General features: G+C 41.0%; 2 protein-coding genes across 3 annotated transcripts in view; one reads left to right on the plus strand and one right to left on the minus strand.

The window, feature by feature from the left end:
- The window catches only part of RAB3GAP2 (RAB3 GTPase activating non-catalytic protein subunit 2), a 99948-nt gene extending 77407 nt beyond the window's left edge, over positions 1-22541 (plus strand). Inside the window, exons 22-36 of one of the 2 annotated variants that reach the window (XR_009531241.1) lie at positions 199-304; positions 916-1076; positions 2168-2396; positions 4676-4849; positions 4950-5056; positions 7462-7528; positions 9917-9987; positions 12446-12481; positions 13726-13800; positions 14104-14322; positions 17527-17616; positions 17818-18039; positions 19150-19308; positions 19514-20419; positions 20886-22541. Coding sequence is in view for 1 of the 2 variants with exons in the window: in XM_060091424.1 (XP_059947407.1) it covers positions 199-304; positions 916-1076; positions 2168-2396; positions 4676-4849; positions 4950-5056; positions 7462-7528; positions 9917-9987; positions 12446-12481; positions 13726-13800; positions 14104-14322; positions 17527-17616; positions 17818-18039; positions 19150-19308; positions 19514-19669 (1872 nt within the window). In the remaining variant the exon portion in view is untranslated. Of the gene's footprint in view, positions 1-198; positions 305-915; positions 1077-2167; positions 2397-4675; positions 4850-4949; positions 5057-7461; positions 7529-9916; positions 9988-12445; positions 12482-13725; positions 13801-14103; positions 14323-17526; positions 17617-17817; positions 18040-19149; positions 19309-19513 lie in introns of both variants that reach the window. The other variant, XM_060091424.1, reaches the window with a different exon arrangement.
- Positions 22542-22791: 250 nt separating this feature from the next.
- The window catches only part of IARS2 (isoleucyl-tRNA synthetase 2, mitochondrial), a 79914-nt gene continuing 75183 nt past the window's right edge, over positions 22792-27522 (minus strand). Inside the window, exons 20-23 of the mRNA XM_060091425.1 lie at positions 27344-27489; positions 26462-26652; positions 24543-24687; positions 22792-23322 (exon numbers count right to left, since the gene is read on the minus strand). Coding sequence (XP_059947408.1) covers positions 23180-23322; positions 24543-24687; positions 26462-26652; positions 27344-27489 — 625 coding nt within the window. The 3' untranslated portion in view covers positions 22792-23179. The remainder of the gene's footprint in view (positions 23323-24542; positions 24688-26461; positions 26653-27343; positions 27490-27522) is intronic.

The following is a 27522-nucleotide window of genomic DNA, read 5'->3' on the forward strand; positions in this document are numbered from 1 at the left end:
TGGTGGAAATGGGATGTAGATCCCCAACAAGCTGCCTGTTCCACCCCTCACGCTCCATCACGTAACACTCAAGCACTTCCCTCTCAGCCAGAGAGACTGGATCGCTCACGTGTACATGTGTGCTCTCTAGAAAAGGACAAGATTTTGTTTATGGTAAGTATTTTTTTAGACTGAGAAAGATTTAAACTCTGATTGCAGTCTCTGCTCCTGAGTGTGTGGCTTTCTAAGGAAAAAGATATTTTGGACAAACCGCAGTCTGTCTGCTGTCTCCACGCAACGCTGTGCATCCTGAGCAAGATGAGAGGTGAGCGTGGTGGGCGCCGAGGATCAGCTGTCGGGGAGCGTGGGCCCCACTCCCGGAAACAACATGCAGTGTTGAAATTCTGCAGAAACGGGAGGGAGGCTACTTTCTCTTAACAGAAGGAGGCCAGGGGGTACAAAACATTTCACTAGAGAGACTCTTCTGGGTAGTCGTAGAAAGCTCTTAACGCATTCAAAGTGTGCTTTATGAAAATTCTGTTTTGCATCATCATCAGAAATGATGTGAACAGTGTGTTTTCTCAACTCAATGAGGTGAATCAGATGGTCTTCTGTGGAGGTAATAGTTCTCTTATTGTTTTGGCATGATGAGAACAAGAGTCTGTTATATAGTTTTCAGCAATGATGAAAATATTCCAAACGGAGCTTTACAGTTGATTGAGAAGCAAGATGCCTAACAGCATAAATAAATGGACTATAAGTGTTCTGAATAAAATAAATTGTAGATTTATTTTCCAATTCATTGAGAAATATATAGATGCATCAGTGGGGAATTTAGTGTTAACATTATGTTTAATGTCAAAGTTTGGACCAATAAAAAAAAAAAATCTCCCAACTAAGAGTTTCTTCTTTTTAACTTTGCCCTTTTGCCTGTAGTGGCCATCGAAGAGACCTGGGATTCCCAGTCAGTGTCCCCTTGGTGGCAGCAGATGCGCACGGCCTGTATTCAGTCTGAGCACAACGGGGCTGCTCTGCTTTCCGCGCACGTCGGGCACGCTGTCGCCGCCCAGATATCCAGCAACTTGACTGAGAGGAAAGTGAGTGAGCGGAGGGCTGCTCTGTAGGTGGGGGGCACCTCTCCAGCTGGCGCCCGGCCCGCTCTCCCCTTCTGGGCTGCATCGTCTTCAGTGTTGTGCAACATCTAGGATTTGATGTGTGTGTCCAGCAGGATCTTTTCTGTCTCTCTGGGGGGTGAAGGGTGCTGTCCTTAATTTGTTTATTCCGATGACATGCATACTTGAACTTAGTCTCCACGTGGCATAAGGGGAAAAGCCCTGGATTCGGAGGGCAGAGATCTGGTCTCTGCCATCAGCTGGTGATCTGTGGTGAGTGCCTTTAAAAGACGGGTCCTGGTTCAGTTTTCTCGTCCAAAAGGATCAGGGTTAGACGGCATCATTTCTCAGATTTCTTTCGGCTCTGAAGTCCTACAATTGTATTTATACCCCCCTTTTATAAACAAAGGTGGTTTTGCCATAGAGTGTTGAATGACTCAAATGGAAGTTTCCTGTTGACCTTCTGCTTTGTGGCTTTTCCCCATGTCTTGAAAACTGAAATTTATTTCAGAAAAGAAAAAGACTTAATTAACATCCCTTATATCTCATGGTAAATCAAAAAATTTTTTCTAGGGGGATGTTGCATTAAATTAGGTGAGATACTTAAATAGGTCTGTAGAGATTCACTCAACATTGTCAGTCTCAGTAGTTTGTGGGCTAACTTTAATATGACTGGCTTAAGATGTTTATACTAATGGAGAGAGAGAAATTTAAGACACATTTTTTATGTTGTCTAGTACATTCTGAGGAGCTGTCAGTATCCTGGTACTGACGGAAAAAGCTGTGGCTCTTGCAGGGATGGCCCTGAAACCTTTGCAGTGCATGTTAGCTGAATCGGGGGCCTCACTGCTGTTCTCTTCGTAAATGCCCCGACTCTATCATCGTTGCCCCTAAATCTCCAGGCTACTCCTGACCCTCATGTTCCATCCAGCCAAGTAGTAATATTTGTGAAACAGCATCTGTGTATTGCTTTGTGATGTATCCTGACTACGCATCAGCTTTCAAGTTAAAAGCTCATTCAAGTTAATGTAGATCCGGAATCTTGGCCAGAGTATCACCTGTGCATTTTCTTTTAGTTTTCCCAAACAGTTTCGGGTACTGATTCGGAGGCCCTCACTGATTCCTGGGAGGCCCTTTCCCTTGACACTGAGTACTGGAAACTTCTGCTGAAACAGCTGGAGGACTGTCTCCTACTTCAGACTCTGCTTCATAGCAAAGTGAATGCCTCAACCTCCAAAGCGTCATCGCTGCAGGCTGAGCCGCTCCCGAAGCTTTCTGTTAAAAAGCTGTTAGAAGGAGGAAAAGGTAACCTGAAGCTTATTTGAGCATCTGTATCCATGTACATTTTTTTTTTTTTATGGTATGGGCTATTTTGGGGTTTGCTTTTTATAGAAATGAGTGAAAGAATAAGGAAAGAGAAATACACTCAGATTTTAAAAATAAATAACCCACCACATACTTCTCTGTTAATCTCCTCCAAGTCTGATCCTGTCAATTCCTTGCTCAGGAACCACCAGCTACTTCCCCTCGCCTTAGAAAATAAGCCGCGGTTCTCAAAGAGTGGTCGCAGTCCTCTTTTTCTCCAGCTTCACATCTGTGTGAGGCCAGATCTTCCTCCTACACCTCAACCACAACATCAGATCACAGTGGATAGAATGTCCAAGCTGACTTGGGCAGTCCAGATCCAAGCTAGACATCAAAGAGATTTGCAAAAGTGTAGTACCACTCTTCTCACTAAATATCTTGCTTTGCTTTGGCAAATACAATTATTTTCATAAAATACTAGCATGTAATGGGTTTATTATTTTTTTATTTTTATTTTTTGCGGTATGCGGGCCTCTCACTGTTGTGGCCTCCCCCGTTGCGGAGCACAGGCTCCGGACGCGCAGGCTCCGGACGCGCAGGCTCAGCGGCCATGGCTCACGGGCCCAGCCGCTCCGCGGCACATGGGATCCTCCCAGACCGGGGCACGAACCCGTATCCCCTGCATCGGCAGGCGGACCCCCAACCACTTGCGCCACCAGGGAGGCCCTATTATTTTTATTTTAAAATGAATTAATAAAATTTTTAAAACATTTTCTCAGTTTTAATTTCTGATACCGTAATTATCAATAAATATAACCCATAAGCTAAAGTCCTTTGGGCTTGTCAAAAATTTTTACTGGTTTAAGGGACTAAGACTGGGACTAGGAAGTTCAGAAATTGCTGGAACCAAGTGTAAACTCTGCTCCCCACGGACCTTCACCTCGGAATGCAGCTCATTTCCACCTCTTGCTTGCTTGTTGCTAGATTTTAATTCAGATGAAACATCTGTGATTCCCCATCTCTGGGTCTGAGAGGCCGAGCTGCTCCCACTCTTACTCACCTGCCAAGGCCCGCCTCGAATGCCACCTCCCTCCACGAAACCTCTCATGATCCACTGACTGCGGGTTCTCTCTTCTTCCTCCTAACTTGCACAGAACTTCGTACCGCTTTTCCGATGCACCACTCTCTACTGTCCCGGAGTCGCTGGCTTCCTTTGCTTCTATCTTGCAGGATCATGAGCATCTTGAACTTTGAATTTCTCGTGGCGTACACCCTCTCCTTACCAGCCGCTCTGTCAGGCTTTTGATACTGGAGTGACTATATGTCTGGGTTTAGAAATACTGGTATTTATAGTTTTTATTTAGGTAACTCGTTTTTTCATTCTTTATAAGGCTTGTGAACATTTTTAATTGTAAATTCACTACACTCCATGCTGCCACCTGGTGAAAATGTAGGAATGCCATTTTAATATTAACCCGAGCAATAGGATCAGGGCCTTGATCCTGGAACGGGAATTATCAAATGATTTAGAAGCCAAACAGAAGAAATTAGATTGCCTGGCATACTGCTCTCATTTATTGATATTTCCACTGATAATTATGATTTCACATTCTTTTTGTCAAAAGGTTTATATTTGAATCAAAATAGGAAGAAAGACTGAGAGGAAAATTTTGGTTTATTACAGAAGATTCTATTTGTTTTAGGTAATGGGACTCTTCATCTTGAATGTTTTTTATAATTTATAACTTCCTGAACTATATTGATGACGGAAATATGGTATCGCATCATGTTGTTAATTAACTGTGGCTAAATTTTGCCCCCAAATATTCCATATAGGCAAGTTAGTTGACTATTAACAGTAGTGTTTTGCCCTAAGAAACCTAGACACAAGTATCATGCTAATCAGTCTGTTTTCACTTGCATTTAAATGAAAGCATTTTAAACGTATTCATGTCTCCATCTGTGTCCGATAAAGTGCATTTTGAATTTGTGGACATTGAAGGTATGTGGTGTACAGACTTATATATGCATCTGCATTAATATTTAGCTAATCTTTTACAACAGTATAAAGGTGCCCTTAGAGATCTAATAGCCCACTTGCCCTCACACAGTGAGTGGTAGGTGGGGACACCTGTAAATCTCATAGCTTTGGGGTCACTTTCAGGCTTAAAACAACGTGGCACTTAGATCTTCATGGAGACATTCAGATCCTGTGCTGTACGGGCTCCTTTTGGCAAATGCTGCCAATTTTCATTTCCTTTCATGTCTCCAAACTATAGGTGGCATTGCAGACAGTGTAGCCAAGTGGATATTTAAACAGGATGTCAGCCCTAAAGTACTAAGACTGGCTAATAAAGAAAGAGATGCAGAAAACTCAGTTGAACCCAAAGAAGGTATTCACAGAGGTTTACCTGAGGTGTCAGAGGTGGAGATGGACTTGGGAGCCATCCCAGGTAAGACGTAAACATGGGGAAATGTGAAATCTGGCCTAGAGAAGGCGGGCGGAGCTTTCCTTCAGGCAGGAGCAATGCATCACTCTCCTCTGACTTTCAGACCTGCTGCACTTGGCCTACAAGCAGTTTCCTTGTAGCCTCGAGCTGGACGTGCTGCACGCACATTGCTGCTGGGAGTATGTTGTTCAGTGGAATAAAGATCCGGAGGTATGACTCCCGTCACCACTTCAGTGCTGGTTCTGTTTTGTGCTCATGCTGTACGTACATGGGACTGTTTCCTTCACTCCCTTATAAACACTGGCTTTTTCCCCTTTGGAATGTCTCCATACCAGGATCTGTGCCTGGCCTTTTTCATACATCCTCTCTCAAAATCCTCACCGTAAACCTATGAAGTGTGGATGTCATCATTATCCCCACTCTAGAGAAGAGAAAACTGGCTCGGAGAAGTCAGGTTCCTTGCCTGAGTCGGGCCAGGATTCAAGCCTAAGTTTCTCTAACGCCAGTGTGTCTTGCCCTACTCCTGGTTAAGTTGTGATGAGTGTGTTTTTTATTTCCTTTGGAATGTCTGTGTGAGATAGTATCTACCTATAGACAGTTCTTCGTATTGTAAGTCATCATGGTAAAAACCAGAGTGAAGATTCTGATGCCAACCTGACTCTCCACGTGGGCATCACTCTCTGCCCCTTCCAGCAGCCGCCCTCGCTCCCAGGCATTCTCAGTCTGGAAGCAGTGCAGGGAGAGGCCCAAGGCCTGGAAGCTGGAGGCCTGGACCTGATGACTCCAGACAGGTGTCTGGGTTTGGCCCAGTCACTGAATCTCTGAACCTGGTTTTTCTCCTCGCACCCTTTTTAATGATGGTGCCAGTCCTTCAGGGTTGACACCAGGATAAGATAAGATGTGAAAACACATGACATGTATTTCCCTTTCCTGCACAGTCGTGCGCATAGGCTTCCTCAGTACTCTGGTAAATTAACCTTCTCAAATCAAAATTCTTTCCTTTATTGTCCTTATATCAGGTTGTACTTTTGAAGAAAAATCTCATTGATGAACTAATTCACACTAATACATTAATGATAACAATAGTTTTCCTTCCTCTAAGAAAAATGTTGTTTTGAACATGTAATCACTTTCATATTAAAGGAAGACATTTTAAAAGTAAGTGCTTGAAACAAAGTAATCGTCTTTGATCAGTTAAACTTTGACCAAAAGATGATTTTAGGGTAGGAGGCCTCTTGATACGCCTCCCATCGCCGTCTTCAGTTGACTGCCCTGCGGCCTGAATGCCCTGCGGCCTGAATGGTGGATGTATTCAGGCTCCTCCTAAACAGGATACTTTTCTTGCATGAGAAGAGAATGTTAGGACCAGAACAGAGACACAGGAGTTTCTAAAATATGAATGAATTAATTCCAGATTCAGGTCTAACGTTTAAAATTAGTGGTCAGTTTAAAATGCTTGTTTAGTGGTCATTTTTCTTGTTTGTTCTTTTCCTGTTAAATATTTATCTCCTTGTCCCATTCAACAGCCACTATCCCAATTCCACCATTTTACACACACAGCTTTATTAGGCTTGAAACAGTCGAAATTACTTGTGGGGAACTTCTGATACATATTAGCAAAGGTGATGTGTTTAATATTGTACAGGCCACACATTTTTTTTTAATTTATTTATGGTTGTGTTAGGTCTTCGTTGCTGTGCATGGGCTTCTCATTGTCGTGGCTTCTCTTGTTGCAGAGCACAGGCTCCAGGTGCACGGGCTTCAGTAGTTGTGGCACGAGGGCTCAGCAGTTGTGGCTCTCAGGCTCTAGAACGCAGGCTCAGTAGTTGTGGCGCATGGGCCTAGTTGCTCCGCGGCATGTGGGATCTTCCCGGACCAGGGCCCGAACCCATGTCCCCTGCATTGGCAGGCAGACTCCCAACCACTGGGCCACCAGGGAAGTCCCCCAGGCCACAAAGTTATTTAGCAAACATTCAGATAATTTCATCAGTTTTACGTACCATATTTGCTTTTTCATACGTAAACTACCTTGATTAAAAATAGTTGAATTTCCAACATTCCCTCTGCTATTTCCTATTTCCCTTCACTGCTTTAATGTTTTCTCTTTGGCACTCATTACTAACATCCTATGTAATTTACTTATCATATTTATTATCTAGTGCCCTTACTAGAGCATAACGTCAGGGATGGCAAGGATTTGGGTCTGTTCTGTTCATGACAGTATCTCTGGTGCCTCCAGCAGATGGGTGCATAGTAGTTGCTCAATAAACATTTGTTGAAGAATGAATGATATTTGCAAAGGAAGTAAACCTATTGTTTTCATATCTGTGTGAAATTCAAGTATTTATTGGAGAGAATACTGCTATGATGTACAAACCACAGTAAATTTTGAATCCAGATGTCCTAGGAATCAATCATTATATAGATGATGTAATTTTAAGAGTGACCATTAACATTATCTTATGCAAAATTACTTCTTCCCTAATAATTCTGTGTTCTTAGTATAACATTCTTGGGTAACTTTATGTGGAAATTTATGTAAGAAGTCTCCGTTTGTATTTGAAACACCTATTAAATAATATCTTTTTTCTCTCTTTTTGCTCCCTCTATGTAAGGAAGCACTTTTTTTTGTTAGGTCAATAGAACACTTGGAGCACATTCTTAATGCACATGTTCAGAATGGTAAGTAAACAGGTGTTAAAAACGTAACTGTTTCATTCCAAAGAGCCAAGTCTCTTAAATTCACATCCTGTTAAAATTTTCCTTCACAGTCCTGCCACCTAACACATTACTGTGTATTGCTGTATGCAAAGTACTGGCTGTTTTAACTGCTTGAAAAAAGGCTGTCCCCAAAGGGGGAGGGGGCTGGCACTAATTATCACCTTCTCTCCCCACCAATCAGTTTCCCACACTGATGACTATTCCTAGGTGTAAGTAAGGAGAATATTATGCATGAATTATTGATTCCCTCTGTAGTTCACAGGTAGATAAGGAAAAAAGAATGGGCTGCTCAGGACTGTAATCCCTGATGAAAAAGTTAGATAGCCAAAGCCTAATAATACTGAACCCTACAAACTCCTTTGTGCTTCTCCTTCTTCTTCTTTTTTTTTTTTGTATTTATCAATAACCTAAGTTTATTTCATTTGTTTACAAAGTGAATCATCTATGTCAGTATCTGCATCCATTAAAAAAATGTTTTTATTGAAACATAGTTGATTTACAATGTTGTATTAGTTTCTGGTATACAGCAAAGTGATTCAGTTATGCACATATATGTTCTTTTTCATATTCTTTTCCATTATGGTTTATTATAGGATATTGAATATAGTTCCCTGTGCTATACAGTAGGACCATGTTGTTTATCTATTTTATATATAGTATAGTTTGTATCTGCTAATCCCAAATTCCTAATTCATCCCTTCCACCTTGTGCTTCTTTTGATAAACATGAGTATTCTCCATTGGCTGCTGTACCACAGGGACTGCTGATGTCTCCTTGAAAAAAATGTTACAAATTATTGTAGAAAAATTGTCACCAGATTGCTGGTTCCATTTAATAGATAGATGAGATTCCCTATGAATTAATTGAGGAGCTCAGTACTAGGCTAGTCAGATACTAAGATAGGAAGTTAATAAAATACTAAGTGGTGAGACTAGGTTTGGGTCCAGGTAAGGGGAGGTATCACCTTTATGTCTCTGTGATACATTCTAGAGAAGCTACTTATTTCCTCTCCTGTAACACCTTGTTGCAGGTGGTATGAGGTCAAATTACAGAAATTCTAAAATGTCTCATTTTACATGATAAGAACTTAAAATTTATTTTATATATTCATATCTTAGCTCTTAGTTTCATCCAAAGGGGGGAAAAAACGATTTAAAGTGGCTCATTTGGAAAATATTGTCTCTAGAATATTCTATCCTTACTGAAAAAATAAAGTTACCTACTGACTTCAGGCTAGTGTTTCTTCAAGTTAGAACTTTACCCAATTTGTCAGGGGAGGGATAAATTAGGAGTTCGGGATTAACATATACACACTACTACATATAAAATAGATAACCAGCAAGGACCTACTACTATATAGCACAGGGAACTATACTCAATATTTTGTAATAACCTATAAGGAAAAAGAATCTGAAAAGGAATATATACATCTGAATCACTTTGCTGTACACCTGAAACTAACACAACATTGTAAATCAACTATACTTCAATTAAAAAAAAAAACTTTACCCAATTTGTGCATTGAGTAAGCTTCCTGGCTTCCTCTGCAGGACCTCACTCCTAGATACAGAACCAGTTGTGTGGGTAATAATACAGCATATGAAATGTCATGTTTACACTGCCTGTCAGCTGTAACAGAAATTTAATATCAGTGCCACAGTTTATTGTATATGGACATGTAAAGCCCAGATTTTTTGCTTGGTTGGGTTTTTTAAAAATAGTTTTTTTGTATCTTGTTTTGCTTTCTAATACTTTTTTTGTATATCACTTTATGTAGTGGTCACATATTAGAAAACTCCATTGGGGTTGTTCCCAGTGTTTGGCTGTTACGCATAAAGCTGTCCTTGACTCTCTTCTACACATTTTTGTGACTGTTTCTGCAGTGGAATTGCTGGGTCACACGGTAGACATACTTAGCTTAGGTAGATACTGCCAAGTAGTTTTCCAAGTGGTTTTACCAATTTATTATCCCACCAGCAGTGTATGAGCATTCTCATTGTTTCCACAGCCTCGTCAACACTTGGTGTTGTCATATAAAAAAATTTTAGCCTTTCTGTTGGTTGTGTAAAGCTATCTCTGTGTAGTTTTAATCTGTTTCTCTCATGACTAATGACATAGTCTTTTCTTACGCTTATTGACCATTTGGATATCCTCTCACGTGGCCCAGTTCTGATTTTTATTAAAGATAAAGGTTTTTATTAATTTTATTACATAAGATATAAGAAATAATATCTAAATAAATAGCCCAGATAGTTTTATAAGCTTAAGGAAGACAGCAATTTGTTATATATGATGAAAGAGAAAATATAGAAGCATTCTGGTCACTGTTTTACTTTACTTGTTGTCCAGGCATCGCACTGATGATGTGGAACACGTTTTTAGTTAAAAGGTTTTCTGCTGCTACGTACTTGATGGATAAGGTAAGGTAATTGTAAATTTCCTGTACCGACTTCTTGTTTATTTGGCTCCCTTAATAATTGACTGATATAAGAAAGATTATTTACATTAGGCCTCATTAGACTTTTTTATTTGACATTACATTTTATTTGTGCTCAGCTGTGCTGGCATTTTGATGATGACTTGAAGAACCCAAATCCTTGAAAGAGAGTGATGTCCTGTAAAAGCCTCTTAACCCAAGTGATTAGGACAGTGGTCGATTCAAGGAAGGATTTGCACTTTATTTTAAATTAAAACATATAAATGCACAATTCCTCGCCAATCTTTGGATGTAGGGCCAAGATATTTTCTCTGAATAGGGTCGATTGCAGTTTTACTTAGGTTTTCCTACATTAACCTCACCCATAAAGCACTGCCTGTGATTTCTAGATCCTGTTTCTTTAAAGCTATGATGCAATCTGAGTGCAGAATCTTTAGATTTTTATAATTTATCCCCTAGTTTTGTAGTTGTTTCCTCTGTATCTAATCCAGTAGACCTAGGAGTTAGCTACTCTCCTCCATAAATCTTTTTAAAGGGGTCAACACAGTATTCACATAAAGAACTCCCTTTTTTCCACGTTCATATTTCATCAGTTACTTAATTACAGTATGTACAACCAGCATAAGTAGATTTGGGAACAAACCTAACAGCTAAGCCTATAACTCAACCGGTGGGAGAAGCTGCTGGTGTACTGGAGGGGAGCCTTTGGGCCTCAAGCAGTGTGGCCAGGGCCCTTGTCAGTGTGCTTTACAGGCCAGTTGAGAATGTCGGTTACTCTGGCAGCAGTTAAGTGGATGTCAGGAGAACTACCACTCTAATGACAACATGTTCTTTGAAATGTACAATGACAGACATTCCTAAACCAAAACCAGCACTCCAGCTCAGACCCCCTATAGGCCGGGGCTCCTCTAGAAAGTGCTTTGACGTCATTGGTAACCTTTTTTTGTAGTTAAATCTAAGTTGGTTCCTGTGCGCTCATCTTTCTTGCCCACTTACCTGCTTCTTTCTTGAAACGCACTCCTTTTGGCCTTTATGGTATTGTCCTGTTTCACCTCTGACCACCGTCTTGAGAGGCTAATAATACAAAGCCTTTTCTGTGTTTGTGTTACAGTGTACAGATGTTCAGCATTCTATACCCACTGTCCCATCTGACCCTCAAAACTCGGGGTTTAAGCAGTCCTGAACCAGGAAGCAGAGAGTTTAGGATCATTCATTCAACAAATATTTATTATAAGTATCTCTTACGTGCCAAGGACTGTGCTAGGTTCCGTGGTTGCAGAGATAAAAGTCACAGCCCCTGCCCTCAAAGAACCCACAATCAGAAAGATGGTAAACAGACAACAGGGTGCTCTTGGAACTTGGAAGAGGAAGTAAATGACAAGGGAAGGCTTCTGGGCTGAATTTTGGAAAATGAGTATATATGAATCAGTAGAAAGTGGGTGAGGAGAAAATGTTTCCAGCAAAAAGTCCTGGAGATGGGAGACAGCATGTTGGATTCAGAGAGCTGCAAGTAGGAAGATACAGGCTATAGAAAGGAGCAGGAAGCCAACCGTGGAGAACTTCCTGTGTGGGCTCTGGATCTGGGGTTTTCTAACTTGTGTAAACTACTTAGCATAGCGCCTGGCACAGCTGGTGAGGGCGCAGTAAATGGTAGCTGTCAGTTTGTCTTGACATTGGGGCAGTTTTAAGCAGAGGAATGATATGTTCCGATTTGCATCTTTAAAAAACGATTCTGGCAAGAGTGAAAAGTATGTTGAAATAGGGGTTGAAGGCCATTGCAGTGATTGCAGTGAGAGGTAATGAGGCGAAGAGTCGTTTGTGCTTTTCATTTTCATTGTCTCCTGTGAATTGTCTTATCAAGTAATGTTCCTGCAGGGCAGAACCTTTATCTCCCACTTATTACCCTGTGTAAAGTATACAGTTGAATCTTACTAATTACTTACTGAATAAGGACACCAGCTGATTTTCTGAGCCAGGAATATAACTTCTGTCTGCTTTAGATTGTTCTTCCTTCTTTCTGACCATTTAAAGGTTTGTATTGTGTGTCTTCATCAACTAGCAGAGTTCTTAGCTGCTCCTTATTCCTAGCCTTGAGTTTGGTTCTAGGTTTTAAGGTAGTGCAGTGATTTGATTATGCAAAGTGGGAACCAGATTTTTGGAGTTTTTCTTCTTTAATAGTTCAAAAATAAGTATTTTTGAAAAGGATTATTTGTGAGCCCAGTGTATTTTTCATAATATATTTTTAAGTTCCACCACAAAATTAGTTGCGTTGTGTTATAAATGAGTAGAACCAATGTTTAATTGATGAAATTAGTACTGCCTTTATTTATAGCTGCATTTACATTTTTTAAATTTGGTTACTTTTTACTTCCTGTACCATGGTAATGCCTTTTGATTTAAATTATTAATTAAATACAGCATCTTATGTCCTCTTGTCTCAGGTTGGAAAAGCACCAAAGGATAGGTTATGCCGAAGGGTAAGTGAATCTCCCTTAACTAGATGTATAGTTGTTAATTTTGCACTTTATGTAGTACCTTATTAACTGTGGGGATGAACTCTGCCTTTAACCATTTTGATGACGCATCGGGAGATAAGAAAAATGGAAAGAGAATAGTATATTAATAAGGAAACTGGTCATGAACTATGGCCAATTTTAATTTACCTTTCCAGATTATCAGATAGTATGTTGAAACTAAGTTTGCCAAGATGCCTTCAACTTTGGACTGTGGATAGGAGGATAACATGCGGCCACTGCTGCCTATTTTTTGCTGTCCTTCAAATTAGAAATTTATAATGGAAGTGGATTCATATGAGTAGTGAGTTTGATCTACCTTTATCTAATAGCCATTGTACAAATAGTCTTAAATAATGTTCCAGTCCATGGATACTGGGGCTTATATTTGAGGTCAGTGATTCACAGTGCTAGCGTTTGCTCTGAACTTTGAAATAGTCTTATTACAAATATCTTAATAAATACTTGGACACAGGAATACCAGCCATTATAGGCCCTCAGTCCTGAAAAATCTCCATTGTTGAAGAATTCGTGTGTATGCTCTGGAGACTGGCTGTATGACTACCGTTCATATACGTGTGTACATACACACACACACACGTGCTGTACTCCTTAAGGGTGAATTTCTTAGGGATGTAAGGGATTTATTGGCTCTTGGTTTAAAAAAAGACTGCATGTGAGCACAGTGGCCCCTTGGACAGGCCCCTTCAGGAAGGGTCCGTTGCCCACAGCATCAGTCTGGTGTTTAGTTCACTGGCTTGGGGATCCTAGTTTTGTTCAGAGGGTTCAATTCAGTCCCTCAAAGATGCTCTGGAACCACACCAAGCTGTTTTCTTGGAACTTTTAAGATTCACACACAGGAGGAACCTTACCGCACACCGTGATGGTTTGGCTCGCAAATGCCTCCGCGAGCCAGGTGGGAGCGGGAGTACCACCCCACTATCTGTGGTTAACTGTCGACACTGCGTCCTTCCAATACAGAAAGACATTTTAAAAGTTGAGGGTAAAACCATCTTTGTTAAAGCCTAATTTTAAAATTAGTTGAAACTAAAGAAAGGAATTAAAGTCAAGTGCCTTGACTTTAAATTCGTACCTGTCTATTCAGTGTAGAAAGTCAGTCGAATAGGTGCGTTGTGTTCTGTTTATTTTTCTGATTGAAAACTAGCAGTTTTGCTGCTGGAGCTAATTATGTCTCTTCTTAAAAACAGGATGTGGGGATGAGCGACACAGCAATGACATCTTTCCTTGGCTGTTGCTGGGATCTTCTTCAGACTTTAATGGAGGTAAGAGAGCTGTATTTTCATTCTGAACTGTCTCTAAAGTGTCAAATATTTTGAAAGTCATTGGACTTCAGAACTGTAAAAAGATTATTTTTCATTGATTCACTTCTAAGTTTTGACTTAAGCCTAAATAATAGTGATGTTTCTTATTAGAATTAGATTTTATGGTTCTTTTTTTAATTATAACTTGAGGGGTGGGGAGAAATACGGGTTTGTACTTCGCTGCTGGTAGTAAGCTCATTAAGATGTTTGCAAACTGTTACTTCTCCAATTCTGAACACAGTTCTCCCTTCTCAAAACACCCAGGCAGACGTCAGCCGGGATGAAATGCAAGTGCCCGTCTTGGACACGGAGGATGCGTGGCTGGCCGTGGAGGGACCGGTCTCCATAGTGGAGCTGGCGCTGGAGCAGAAGCACATCCACTACCCGCTGGTGGAGCACCATTCCGTCCTGTGCTCCCTCCTGTACGCTGTCATGAGGTTCTCCCTGAAGACCGTGAAGCCACTCTCCCTCTTTGATAGTAAGGTAATCCTCGGAGGACTTGAGAGCCTCTCGGAGCTGAGGGTCTAGCAGGACTGTCTTATCGAGGAGAAGTCGTTCGGCCCTTTGTGTGTCTCGTATAGGATTATTCGTCACGGGGGTCTCTGTCCCCTATTCCTCGTCAGGCTCCCTGTTCTGACCTACCTTAAATATTGGTGTCCCAGGGTTCTGCCCTCTCAGCCATCTACCCTTCTCACTCTGCACATTCTTCTTGGATACACTCCTTTTCTCCCTCTTGTGTGTCTCCAGGCCTGACTGTCCCCAGAGTTCGGGGCATGTATTTCTACTGAACGCCTCTCTTGGCATGTGCTGTGGACTGCAGATACTTCCTTCCTAAAATCTCTCTCTACCCTCACCCGCACCTACCCTTACCTACACTTGCTGTTCCCCCCGAGTTCGCTGGCTTGGTCAGTTGAGTGATGTCGCTGTCTGTGCCCTGGCATAAACTAGCAGCCTTGGGGACAGCTAGCTCAGTTCCCTTCTTCAAGTCCCACAGTCACTGTAAGTTCATTCTTACCAGTTCTTCCTTAAATCCTTTCTGTCCGTCCCTCTCCCATCACTGTAGCCTGAGCTCAGGCCTCACCGTCTCCCCTAGGGTGGTACAGCAGCCTCCTGTTTCCCTCCACCCGGTCCCCTGCTGCCAGAGCTTTCTTCCCAAAATACAGATTCAGTTGTATTCGTTTCATGCCAGTACGTAAAACACGGCCTCAACTGGCTTCTCCACCCCAGCTCGTGTCAGTAAATGATGATCGCCCTCTTGAGCAGCCACGGCACCCCCGGACGCCTGCAGGCTTCCTGTCGGGCTCCCGGCGCCGGGAGGACTGCGTCCTGGAAGAAGGGGGAACAGGGCACTGCTGAGAGCTCAGTTCCTTCTCTCAAAGGCACCGTCCATTTGGGCAGCAGTGAGTGAGAGCAGGAGACCTGGCATATTATTAATATTTCCTGCCACGGGGAAACGTGGAGCCCGAGGAAGGAGGCTTCTCCACCCCATAACTTACCTTTTCTGCCGTCCATTCCTCTCTTACCTTGTGCTCTAGCCACTGTTCACTACCCTCCACCCCTCAGAGAAGGCAGACATTCTTATCATCTATCTCTTGTCGTGTTTGCATCGTTCCATTTTCACAGGCAACTCTTCTGCATGCTCAGCTCCTATTTGTTGTTCATTTATTACTGAAGTGTCACCTTCGCTTCAAAGTCTTTGTCTACATTTCCTGAACTGACCACCTCTTTGCCATATCCCCGTGTCCGTGTGCCATGCTGGCCACATAACAGGAGCCCAATAAATGTTTAATGCATTCATAAGTAAGGAGGTGATAAAGAGAAGTTACATGACAGAGGTCTGCAGAAGGGACGGGAGGGCATGGTGAGCAGAGTCTGGGAAACCACTGGAAATCAGGAGTCGGTGAGGATGTGGACTGGGGAGAAATAATACAGGTCATGAAGGGATTTCGAGGCGTCAGTAACCTAATGACAGACTAGGTTCAGTGCTGAAGGAGAGGGGATTAAAATTAAATCCAGTTTCAAGTTTGAGAGACTGGGCATGCCATTTACAAGGAAGCCCATTTACAATGGTTTGGAAGTGTTGAATCTGAGAGTATATATAAGCAGAAATAGTACTTTTTAAGAAATTTATTTCAGTAAGTACTTAAAAGGTTTTTTTTGTTTCGTTTTAAAGCAACCAAAATGAAGTGCCTAGCTCAGTACTCCCCTCAAAAAGGTACTTTTTGAAACCAGAACATGTCCAGAACTGGACAAGCACAGGGGTGATGTTAGTCTCAGCCCGGATCATGCTGGGAGGGCCTGAGACACCTGTGTGACTCTCACGTGCAAATACCAAAGCAGTGTGTTTAGGCAGGTGAAACAGAATCCCACCTCTGCTGTTTACCGGCTGGAGTGATTTCAGGTCTCCTAGCCTGAGAGTGATTATTCTAGTGCCTGCCTCACGGTTGTCAGGAGGGTTAAATGACATACTCAACATGAAGTACTTTGTGTCTGGAACGTAGTAAATAGTAAATGTGCACACATATTCCCAATCCGAAGGCTCTGGTGTAGAATAGACCCTTATATCTAAGACCTCCAGGTAGAAACTGTAGAGTAACAGACTGTGGGTGAGTGTATGGGAAAACTTTCAAACGGTGATGTCCAAATGCGGTGGGTTGCCCTTGGAAGTCTGGCATCTCTCACCACTAAAGGATGGGTGGCTTCACCCTACTTGGCGGTCACACCCGCTGACCTGCAGTCATAGATCAGGTCTAGAAAGTACCTTAGGTGCTATCTGGCATGACCTGACAAAACAGCAGCCCAGGATGGTGGGGTCATTTGTCCAAGGTGACCTGTTTGGAAGGGGTGGGCCTGGGACTAGAGCCTGGGTCTTCCAGCTCTTTGCTCTGTATTACATGTCCTTCCTGGGGACTTCTGAAATCCTGTTTTCTGATATTCCTTTTTGGCTCTTCGGAAACAGATCTGTTCTCTGAAACAAATGTTTTTAAACAGTTCAACAAGTGTTTTTAAGAGGATGCAGAGTATATACTATGTATTAGTTATCGATTATTGCACAACAAATGATCCCCAAACTTAGTGGCTGAAAACAGCAAATGAGTAGCATGTTTGTGAGTCTTGTTTAGGTGGCTCTGGCCCCAGGTCTCTCGCGGGTCTGCAGCTGGGCTGTCAGCCAGGGCTGCAGTCTCACCTCAGGGCTCCACCGGCGGGGGGTGGATTGGGGATCCACTTCCAGGCTTACACGACTACCAGCAGGATTCAGTTTCTTGCCACATGCGTGACTCCGTAGGGCAGCTCACGGCACAGCAGCCCTCCGAGCAAGTGAGTGATTATGAGCTCCTAGGGCAGAAGGCACAGCCCTTCTGTTACCTGATCCTGCAAGTGACGTGCCTCATCTCTGCCTGATTCTGTTCACTAGCAGTGAGTCATCAGCACCCCCTCAGAGGAATGGGATTACACAAGGCACGGGTACCAGGAGGAGGGGACTGCCGTGGCCCACCCTAAAGGCTGCCTACCGCACGCTAGAGAATAGTTATAAAAATTACATGAATAGAATTCAGTGTTGTTGTTCAAAGACAAAAAAAAATCAAAGAGGTATTCTTGATTAAATGACTGCGTTTTTAAATCTTTTTTTTCACCTTAATAACAGTTCATACTCATCAGTTTTCTTGGTCTCTTCTTTCTCTTTAGGGGAAAAACGCATTTTTCAAAGACCTAACTTCAATTCAGTTATTACCTAGTGGGGAAATGGATGCAAATTTTATTTCTCTACGACAGCAGGTAATTACAGTTATTGGGATGACCACCTCTAAGGTATTCTTGAGAGTTAACTTCCCTTTAAATTATGTGTCTTTTTTTGATAACTGTTTTAATGGAAAAGCTACAGTAACTGACAGGAAAGTCAGCGCTTACTTGGATTTGCATATTTTTCAATGAAACATACTAACAAGATGTTGCTATCCTTCTTTCCCCATCTTCCAGTTCTTATTGAAAGTCGTCAGTGCAGCCGTCCAGGCCCGACATGCAGCCACGAAGGACAAAGACTCCTCAGAAGAGGCACTGACCACTCTTTTTGGGAAAGACCAAGATTGGCCAGTGCTGGCCCTGGATCTGGCCCATCACCTTCAAGTTAGTGAAGATGTCGTGAGGCGGCATTACGTGGGGGAACTGTACAGCTATGGAGCTGACCACCTAGGAGAAGAGGTAATCAGCACCCGGCCAGTGTCGTTTGGGCTCAAGTTTTAAAATTGAGAGCTGGAGTAAAGAATCAGTAAAGTCGCCAGTAAAGCTTTTTGCTTTTCCTTCTTTTGTTAGAACTTCTAGGCACAAAACGTGGAGAGAATTAAAATAAAAAATGAATCAGATTCCTGTTTCTGGTCCATGTTTAGTGAAACTCCTGCCGTAGGCCGGGCCTGTTTTATGCAGAGACACAGCCATAAACAAAACAGACAGGGTGCCTTCCTCAGAATCCACAGTCCACTTGTAGGAGCAGAGAAGCACGCTCAATTCTGCACTGAGTGGTAAATGCTGTGAAGAAAATTAACAAGACCATGTGAATAAACAGAAGTATAATAGGGTGGTCAGAGGTGACATGAGAGCTGAGCCCCCAAGGCTAAGAAGCAGCCCAGCCACTCAGAAAACCGGGGGAGCATCGCTAGAGGCAGAAAGAACACCAAGTACAAAGGCCCTGAGGCGGGGACGAGCTGGCCTGCCGAGGTCCAAGGTCAGGGACCAGGTCACAGGAGGTCTCATAGCCCGCAGTTGTCTGAAGTGTATTCAGAAGCCATCAGGGGGTTTAAGCAATCACGACATGATTTAATATAATCCCTTCTTTTGCCTAAAGCTTGAAAATGACTCCTGTAGTCATGCTCAACTGAAAAATTAGGAGATAAGAGAAGGAAAGTCAGGTGATGAGAAGAAATTTGGGGTTTTTTTTTTTTGTTTTTTTTATTTCCGGTACGCGGGCCTCTCACTGTTGTGGCCTCTCCCGTTGCGGAGCACAGGCTCCGGACACGCAGGCTCAGCGGGCATGGCTCATGGGCCCAGCCACTCCGCGGCATGTGGGATCTTCCCAGACCGGGGCACGAACCCATGTCCCCTGCATCGGCAGGCGGACTCTTAACCACTGTGCCACCAGGGAAGCCCTGGGTTTTAAATGCTGTTTGAATCGGGCTTAATTTTGGTTGTACAAATGTCCATACCTCAAAAATGAAGTAGCCTCTCCTAGGCACCAAACTAGGTCCGGTGGTGCCTTTCCTAAAGTAAGTACAGCTGTTAGCTTTTGCATCTGTTTGTTCACGTTCATCTCCACAGGCCATCCTCCAGGTTCAGGACAAAGAGGTCCTGGCCTCCCAGCTGCTGGTGCTGATAGGGCAGCGGCTGGCGCACGCGGTGCTGCGCACGCAGACGAGAGAGGGACTGGAGCTACTCGCCAGGCTGCCCCCGATGCTGTGCACCTGGCTGAAGGCCATGGTAAGTGCCGGCAGTGAGAGGCGTCGGCAGGGCACTGGATGTTTTCTTATATGCATTTTCAGTAGAGGAAAAACTTAAGTTTAATCTACTTAGTTCTGAAGAAAAGCATTTTTATTGGGAAATTACTCTCTGGCTGACACTTAAGTTCAAGTAAGATGATTCAGTTGTATGTAATTGACGGGTTATTTTTGTGTCCCATTTGCAGAACCCCCAGGATCTTCAAAACACAGAAGTGCCAATTGCAACAACAGCTAAACTAGTAAATAAAGTAATTGAGCTTTTACCAGAAAACCACGGGCAGTACAGTTTAGCCTTACACCTCACTGAAGCTGTGGAAGCCATAGCTATTCCTCCTTTATGACACTTAACTACTGTAAACAGCCTAAAATTGTGTGACTATAATATGAATTAGTGCATGGTTATTTTACACAGTAAGATCTGGAATTTTACGGAGGGGATATGGTTTTTTTCCTTTTGTAAAATAAATAAAAATACATTATTACTTTTAAAAAGTGCAGTCTTGGCTAAATTCCCCTCCTTTGGTTAATACTGATGATAAAATGTGAACAAGTATCAATTATACTATTAATTCCTCTTGCAGATGTTTTACTGTTTATTTTTAATTCAAGCACTTACGTAGCTTTATTGTTAAACTTTGCTATTTAAAATTGGTTATAATTTACAGATCATGTTCTTATTAAAACATTCTATATTTCGTACTCAAAACCTTATTGTAATTAAATTTAAACGTGTTCATGTATAGTCCCCATCAGTTAAATGAGAGAAATACACCACTTCCTTTTTAATAAATGTTGGGAAAATGCTTTTGTTATCATGCTTAGTCCCGTACTGGGGCACTGCCCCCTGGAGCTCTGGATGCTGACAGGTTCCTTTCCCAGAGGTTATGCTGTTGCCATCAGAGGAGGAGGACCCTGCCTGTGGAGGAATAACGGGTTCAAGATCCTACATTCATCAGAATGGACACTAAATAGAACCCTAACCTGCTGTACTTGCCAAAACAGAATCGAAGATGCAAGCAACACAGCAAAACGAATTAAAATGCAAGTTAAGATTTGCTTTTTGCCAAGATTCAAAGCTGTATCCACATCAGGTAATTGTAAAAATGTATTATCTTGTAAAACTTAGGTTTAAAAAAAAAAGGGGCAAAGATGCTAAAAATCTAAGGTCCAACTTTATTTTTCCTATGAGTGTTTTGAGATGTCTGCTTCTGGGATTTGGTAATGTTACCTGTTCTTACGAACAATACAGAAAACGCTTAGTGATGATACTACAGCTTTAGTGAACCTACCTCACAATGGCTTGAGAGGATAAATACAACTAATTTTGTACCCTATAGTGCCTAGAGCAGTCCCAAGTGCTGAATAATCATTTGTTGATTAAAACCAAATTAACCAAAACTGTAAAAAGTGCTTTGAGCTGTACAAATAATACCAAGTATTTATTATGGTAAATCTTTGGAATGTAGCCATACAGTGCGAGTACTGACATGTCCTGGATCACAGCTGTTATTCATAGCAACTCGTTGTGATACAGAAGTTTGTTCTTCACTTCCTTAGGAAGAAGCCAACTCTCGCAATTGTACAAATTTGAGGCGTTATATCAGGAACATAAAGGAAAAGTCTGATGTTTGAGGATATCCCAATGTAAATTCTTTTTAACTAAGAGATCACATCCAAGTAAGAACTGTCTAAAACTTACTTAATAATTACTGTTTCATTTGTCGATAAAATCTTGAAAGATTAATTTTTCAGATGTCTTGAGGACGTGGGGTGAGGGTCTTGTATGTCTGATTGAAGCACACGCTGCAATAGAAACACTGAAAATGACCTCGGGCTGGTCTAGCCTCTCAGCCTCTGCTGGGATCTCTGCTGCCCCATCCAGACACATTTATATGATTTCTCGTAAACGTGTCTAGCTCTATATAGTCACTTGTGTGTATTCTGAAAGATTAGTTCTTTCTGTGACTTTTCTAAACTCTGAAAGTAGTTATGAACCTTGGAGGCTGGTCAAAGAAACTTGGAATTACAGGCATTTTTAAAGATTAATAAATCAGTCACTTTGATTCCATTATCACTTTTGGGGGAGAGGGTATCTAATAAGCATTTTAGATAATAAAACTGGCTGAACTTATTCTAGTAGGACATGTAATCAAATTTGGGGATTGTTGAGAATATTAATCAGCTGAAATATGGCTCCTAGAACCCTAACAAATCGTTGAGTCTCTAGTTAGATTTGTAATCCTAAACTTTGCCATTCAAAGAATTTTAAAATTGAATTCTCAGCTGTATGGTTAGAAAAAGCAGTTAAATATTTTACTACTTCCTTAAGGGCTTTTAAAATAAATCTGATAGAGGAAAGGAAAATAAATACCTGTGTATGCATTGTGTAACCATGAAGAGCCACAAATAACTATACAGAATGGACGGTTTCTGAAACAGGTATGTTGCATATACTGCAGTTATTGGTGGGAAACCGATAACCAGCGAGTAGTGTTTTCTTAGATCTACTCCCACCGCCACCCCCCAATACACCTTTCCTCATGAACGTTAAATAGGCATTTTGTACCTTGTTACATTCTGTTGTATAATGCAAAGGAAAACAAAAGTGTTCAAATAATCATAAATTCTACATTACAGGTTGTATTTAGATGTAGAACTAGAAGAGACAGGATAAATGCAAATGAAGAGGAATATAGCACACCAAGCTTCTAAATGGTTCATGCTTTTGCAAAAAGAAAAATGAGGTATGGAGAAAAGTGTTTCACCTTTGTTATAAATATTAAACTAAGGTCAAAGTAAACACTGTTCAATTTAAATTGCTTTCTTTAAAAAAGAAATTGATTACAGTTTAAAATCACAGAAAACTCAGATTTAATAACACTAAGCATACATGGAATAGTAAGTTCACTTAGCAGTTGCTGTGGTTCATTTCACTTATAAGAGACAAATATTTTTAAAGTACTCAATAGCAACAGTGAAAGCCCTCTCTCACCCTGACAGGAATGGATTTGCTATATTTATTTCTGCTAAACAGAATTAACCATCCTTGGAAAGATTTTAATCCAGTACTGAACTGTTTATAAAATGCCCTATTATCTACTGTAATGTATTGTAAGTAGTCAAATTCTGTATATACTGCTATTTTCTGTGTCTGTTCATTGTAGTGAACTTTTACGTGTATTATTAGTGAAATAAATTTTCAGCTTTCATGTTGTTTGTTTCCCTAACATTTATAAATATAAGTATTAAGGTACTTTCCGCTCTTACAGGAGAATAACAAACTTGGTGATGTCTTCGCTTCTGAGGCAACCCCACAACTAGCTATTCTGAAAAGGTCGGTGCGTGCTGTGAAGGCGGAGTGAAATTCCTCTTGTCGTCTCTTAAGTGAGACACCCCTCTGCCATCCCCTTCAAAACCACAGGTTTTTACTGGATTTCACAACTTCTGCACCACCATCAGTCAGTAGTTTCCCAGATGCCTTTATTTTTAGACATTATAGAACTTAAATACTGAGTCAAGAAGACTGATTGATAAAATATAAAACATTTTCTGCTGAGCCACATTAGTAGGCAAGCATTTTCAGTGTCTATGTTCTGAGGAAGTCCATTATGGATCCATCTGCATAGGTATATATTTTTCCATGTGTATATATACACGATTTTTTATTTAGTTACAGAAAAAACGTAAAAACGTGTAGCTCTTAACTCTGACACTCATCCTCTACCATTTACTCTTCCACTCATCACCTAAATCTTGGATTTCTTTCCAGTGCTGTGAACAGTCCACCTAAACCCCCAGGCAGTCCCGTCAGGAAGTTCTTGCTCAGAAAGCCCTCAACACACAGCGAGGTATTACTTCCCTCTCACAACTTCTGCGCATCGCGGACAGAGTGTGTCTGATGACTCAGCAGTGTACTTCCAACAGCGAGGGCATTTTTCCTTGGTAGTTGGCACGACAAGTACTTTATATGAAGACTCTTCACGAATATCACCACCTATGAAAGAAAAACACGTGAAGAGTATTTCTGATAGGGCACTGAACTTGTACAACTCTTTATTTTTTAATTGGTTGGCAGGTGCTCCTTTTTCAAAGCTTCGCAGGTGCTCCTTTTTCAAAGCTTCCTCCTTCCTGCCTTGGAAAATACCGCTTCATTTGCACATTTGTACATCAACAGCCAAGACAGTGGACTCACTCATACAACCTGACTGACGGACTGGGGAGAGATGAGGAATCTGAGACCCTGAGAGACTGATTTTTCCACAGGTCACTGAGTTCTGTATCTACTCAGGCAGAGCAGGGCTTCTAGCTCTTCATCTGGGTACAGTTCTGATAAATTACACTGCCTCTGCAGCTACATACTGGTTTAAGAATTTTAAAAAGAGCCCAATTAGACTGACAACGGCAGTGTCCCCACATGAAACTTCTTGGTTTGGACAAAAGGAAACAAAAACTTCTCCACAATGAATAGACCTCAGACTGGTAATGTACAGTAAAGAAAGTAAATTATTTTCTCGTCATTGCACAGAGGACGTAGATTAACATTTTGAAAAGCAAATTAAGCCAGAATCTACTACATGGTCAATGCTGCCAGGCCTCAGATTTCAACTGATGCCTCCCATCTCCTGCTGGTACCTAAAAGCTATTATGAAAAACACAGACAGCATCACTTTTCCCAAAATATCTGCCTGTTTTTCTCTCAACATTACTCAGCCTCCTTTCCATCAACGAGAATGAATTAAATTGACAAATCCCCTGTCAAACAAATAATGACAAAATGCTTATATCAGTGTGGGAATGAGTTCAATAAAACTTCTTCCTTGATTCTTCATTAACAGTGGCTACATAACACTTTAATTTGGGGTGAGCATAAGAAATTTTAGACTCCACAGCGGGGAAGGGTGGCAGGGCTGGGCAGGACTAGGGATCAAAGGACAGGAGCACAAAAGCCAACCGAAGTAAGGTAGACTGACTTCATATGCAGTGACAATGACTTATTCCCTCTCCTCCCCCTACCCGTGTCCCCAAGGTCGGAAGGTATGGCACTCTGAGAGCTAGTTTTGAAACCTGGCCACTGTTGACTCTGCTTCCATAGGAAACCGTATTCCAAGTGTGTATGTGCCTTTAGAATACAAGTAGTCCACACTGCAAAGCTGGAGATGACCTATAATTATCATTCAGTTCCCCAGATACCAGTTACTCTCAGCTCCTTCTTACCTTCTAGGTTGATTAGAAATGTCCCTTTAAGCTCAGTTACATCTGCAGTTACTGCTCGTGGTTCCTGAGAGAGCAAAGTTGTCTGGGACGCCATCATTAATTCATTCAGCTGAGAGGTGCTGGAAGTCTCCTCAGCCTGTAGCATCTGGGCACGAGCATTTGCAAGTTACTATCTATCTAAATTAAGCTGTTACCATAAACAGGTTATAAAAAGAGATGCTGCAAGTTCTTGTGTTTGGTGAGGAACCCTTTGGGACCATTACCTCCTGAGCTAATACTATTAAATAAATCAATTCTTACTAGTATAAAAGGTAATAACTAAACACTTCTAATTAATAGTATTGAGTGAGAGTACACTGTAAGCCAGGCTTTGCTAGATGGCTAAATGTCCATCCAGTATTTGTAATGATCACAAAACAGCTACAGTGTTTTTTTATCCCCATTTTACAAGTGAGGAAGCTTGCTCAGAGAGGTTAACTTGCCAGGCGTTCCTGACCAGTAAATAGTGCAGCTGCAGTTCCAGCCCAGGTCTGTCCACCTCAGAGCATACTTCTTCCCTGTATCATGCTTCCTACAGTAGGAGAGGGGTTAAGATACTATCTAAACAAGGATCTGCTTTTAGCACTGTAGACCAATGGTGACAATCTGAGTAATGCACAGAGCTCTCCTGAAGCACACAATCTGGATATCTGATAAGCACTCTTACATTTTTTGTTGTAATTTCCATCTTCAAAACGAGTGTGTGAGCTAAGTAATACAAAATTCCTTAAGGAAAAAAAAAAATCAGCTCATGAGAAAACAGGAGATTCAGAGATTCATTTGGTTTTAACAAGTTCATACAGTTAGTAATTGACAGATCCAGGACTCCATCAGACAGCTAGTTAGTATAATTCCTAAGGAAAATACATTCACATTTTTGAAAATCCCAAAGTATTTTTTTTCCAATATAAATGATCCAAACAAGCTGTATTGTTTTCAGCTTATTACTCAGACCTAATGAAGTCAAAGGAAACGTGACATGTAGGGGAAAAGCCCAGTACTAGGCTGTGTGGCCCCAGCCGGGTCACAGCTTCAATGGGGCTCAGTTTCCTGGCTCATAAAATGGAGTCATCAGCTTCCCAACTTGTAAATTTTAAAATGTGAACATCTTACCAAAATTCTGTTATCTGATCAACAATCTTATACCTACTAGCTATTTCAAGCCTCAAATCTTAATCAATTTAATTATATTATTAAAAGTTTAAATTGAAGTTCCAACCAAATGAGACAGTCATTTTTTAGTAAACTACGATACCAGTAAAACTTTTTTAAAAAACATATCCACTACCAATTTTCTTCTCAAACGTTAAAACTAGAGAAAAATCTTGAGTCTATGTTAAGCTATAAGTCAGTCTGCCCACAATCAACCCCTAAGAATCCCAAGAAGAAACTTCTGATGGCCCTTTTGAAAATTAAAAAATAGGATGAATGCTTTGAGATCACATGATAATTTGCTGGAGCAAATGAATTTTCTTCAGATCTCATGAGAAAAAGATAAAAAATATTTTTTTGGATTTGTTTTGAATCTGGTCCAGATGGACAAAATTCTCAAAGCTCCCGATTTTTGTGTATTCTGATACAACTGCCGTATTGTCTAATTAGCCCTGAGGGCTTACATTTCAAATAGAACTTTATTACACCTTCCCATCCCAACCTATAAAAAATAAGTAGCAACGGTACATGTTTCATAAGAGAAGAAAAAGGAAGCACAGAGAAGTCGGAAACAAAGAATCAGTGATTAGTATTAGGATTAGAAGACAGAAATCCTAATTTATAAATTTTTAAAAATATATTATTTACACTGAGATTTTTTAAAACTGAATTTCACATGAAGCTGTATGATATGAACACCATTTCAAAAGGAACAAATTGCTGCTTACTTCCATTATCTCAAAAAGCAGTCCAGGCTCGATCACAATGATAACCTCATACTCAGCTGCATTTCTGCCAGGGATGCTTCCAAGAAATGAATCTCTCATCGCACATGCACCCTCTATTGCTTCTTCCAGTCCGGGCTTCTTCCAGATAGAACTGGTTCTAATCCATCCAGTACGAAAAACACTCTTGGGTTCTTAAAAAAAAAAAAAGTTAACCAATTTACATATATTTTAAACTGTATATAAGGCTCAAACCATTAAATATTTACTATGCATGGAAAATAAGAATTGTTATTTATGACAGCACGGAGCCATCCTAAATGCTTACCAAACATTTATATCAACATTTGGAAATGTAAACAAAGGATAAATATATACAGTGAGATCTCAAAGGATGCCTAGAAGAAAATAGAAAGAAATATCCCAATATTACAGTAGTTGTCTCTGGGTTATAAGTAAGATCATGAGTGACTTTTGTCCTCTTGCTAAAATTCTACAGTTTCTAATTTTCTGTAAGCTTATTAATACAACCAAACAGAAAAAACTATTATAAAAATATTCACTAACAGGTACTATACTTCGTTTTAGTAAAAGCCTAAAATATATTTCTGACATTTATACAGGTATTTAAGAAAAAAGTGATTTCTCAATATAGTCAAGCTGCTAATACATTTCAGAAAACACTTTAAGGTGGCATGAAGACCATGCTGAAATTCATCCTACTCCACACACAGGTGCAGAAACTACTAAATGATAGAGATGCAAAAGGCCACAAAACAGTCACTGTAGATGAGTAAGTGCCTCTTTTGTGAAGTAAATAAAATGAGAAGCTGCACCCTCAGCTGGGGTCTTTCTCATTCAGAGAACAAATCAAGTATTTCTTACCTTTAATGTAAGGTATGTACTGGAATACCTCTTCAGCCAAGTGAGGAAGAATGGGAGCAAAAGAACGAACCATTACATCCAAAATTTCGGCTAATGCAGTCTGACAAGAGCGTCGTTTGGGATCATCTGCATTTTCACAATAAAGCCTGTTGAAGAACAACTTATTGAGCGGTTGGCAA

The sequence above is a fragment of the Mesoplodon densirostris genome, chromosome 2, assembly GCF_025265405.1.
Source record: "Mesoplodon densirostris isolate mMesDen1 chromosome 2, mMesDen1 primary haplotype, whole genome shotgun sequence".
NCBI lineage: Eukaryota > Metazoa > Chordata > Mammalia > Artiodactyla > Ziphiidae > Mesoplodon > Mesoplodon densirostris.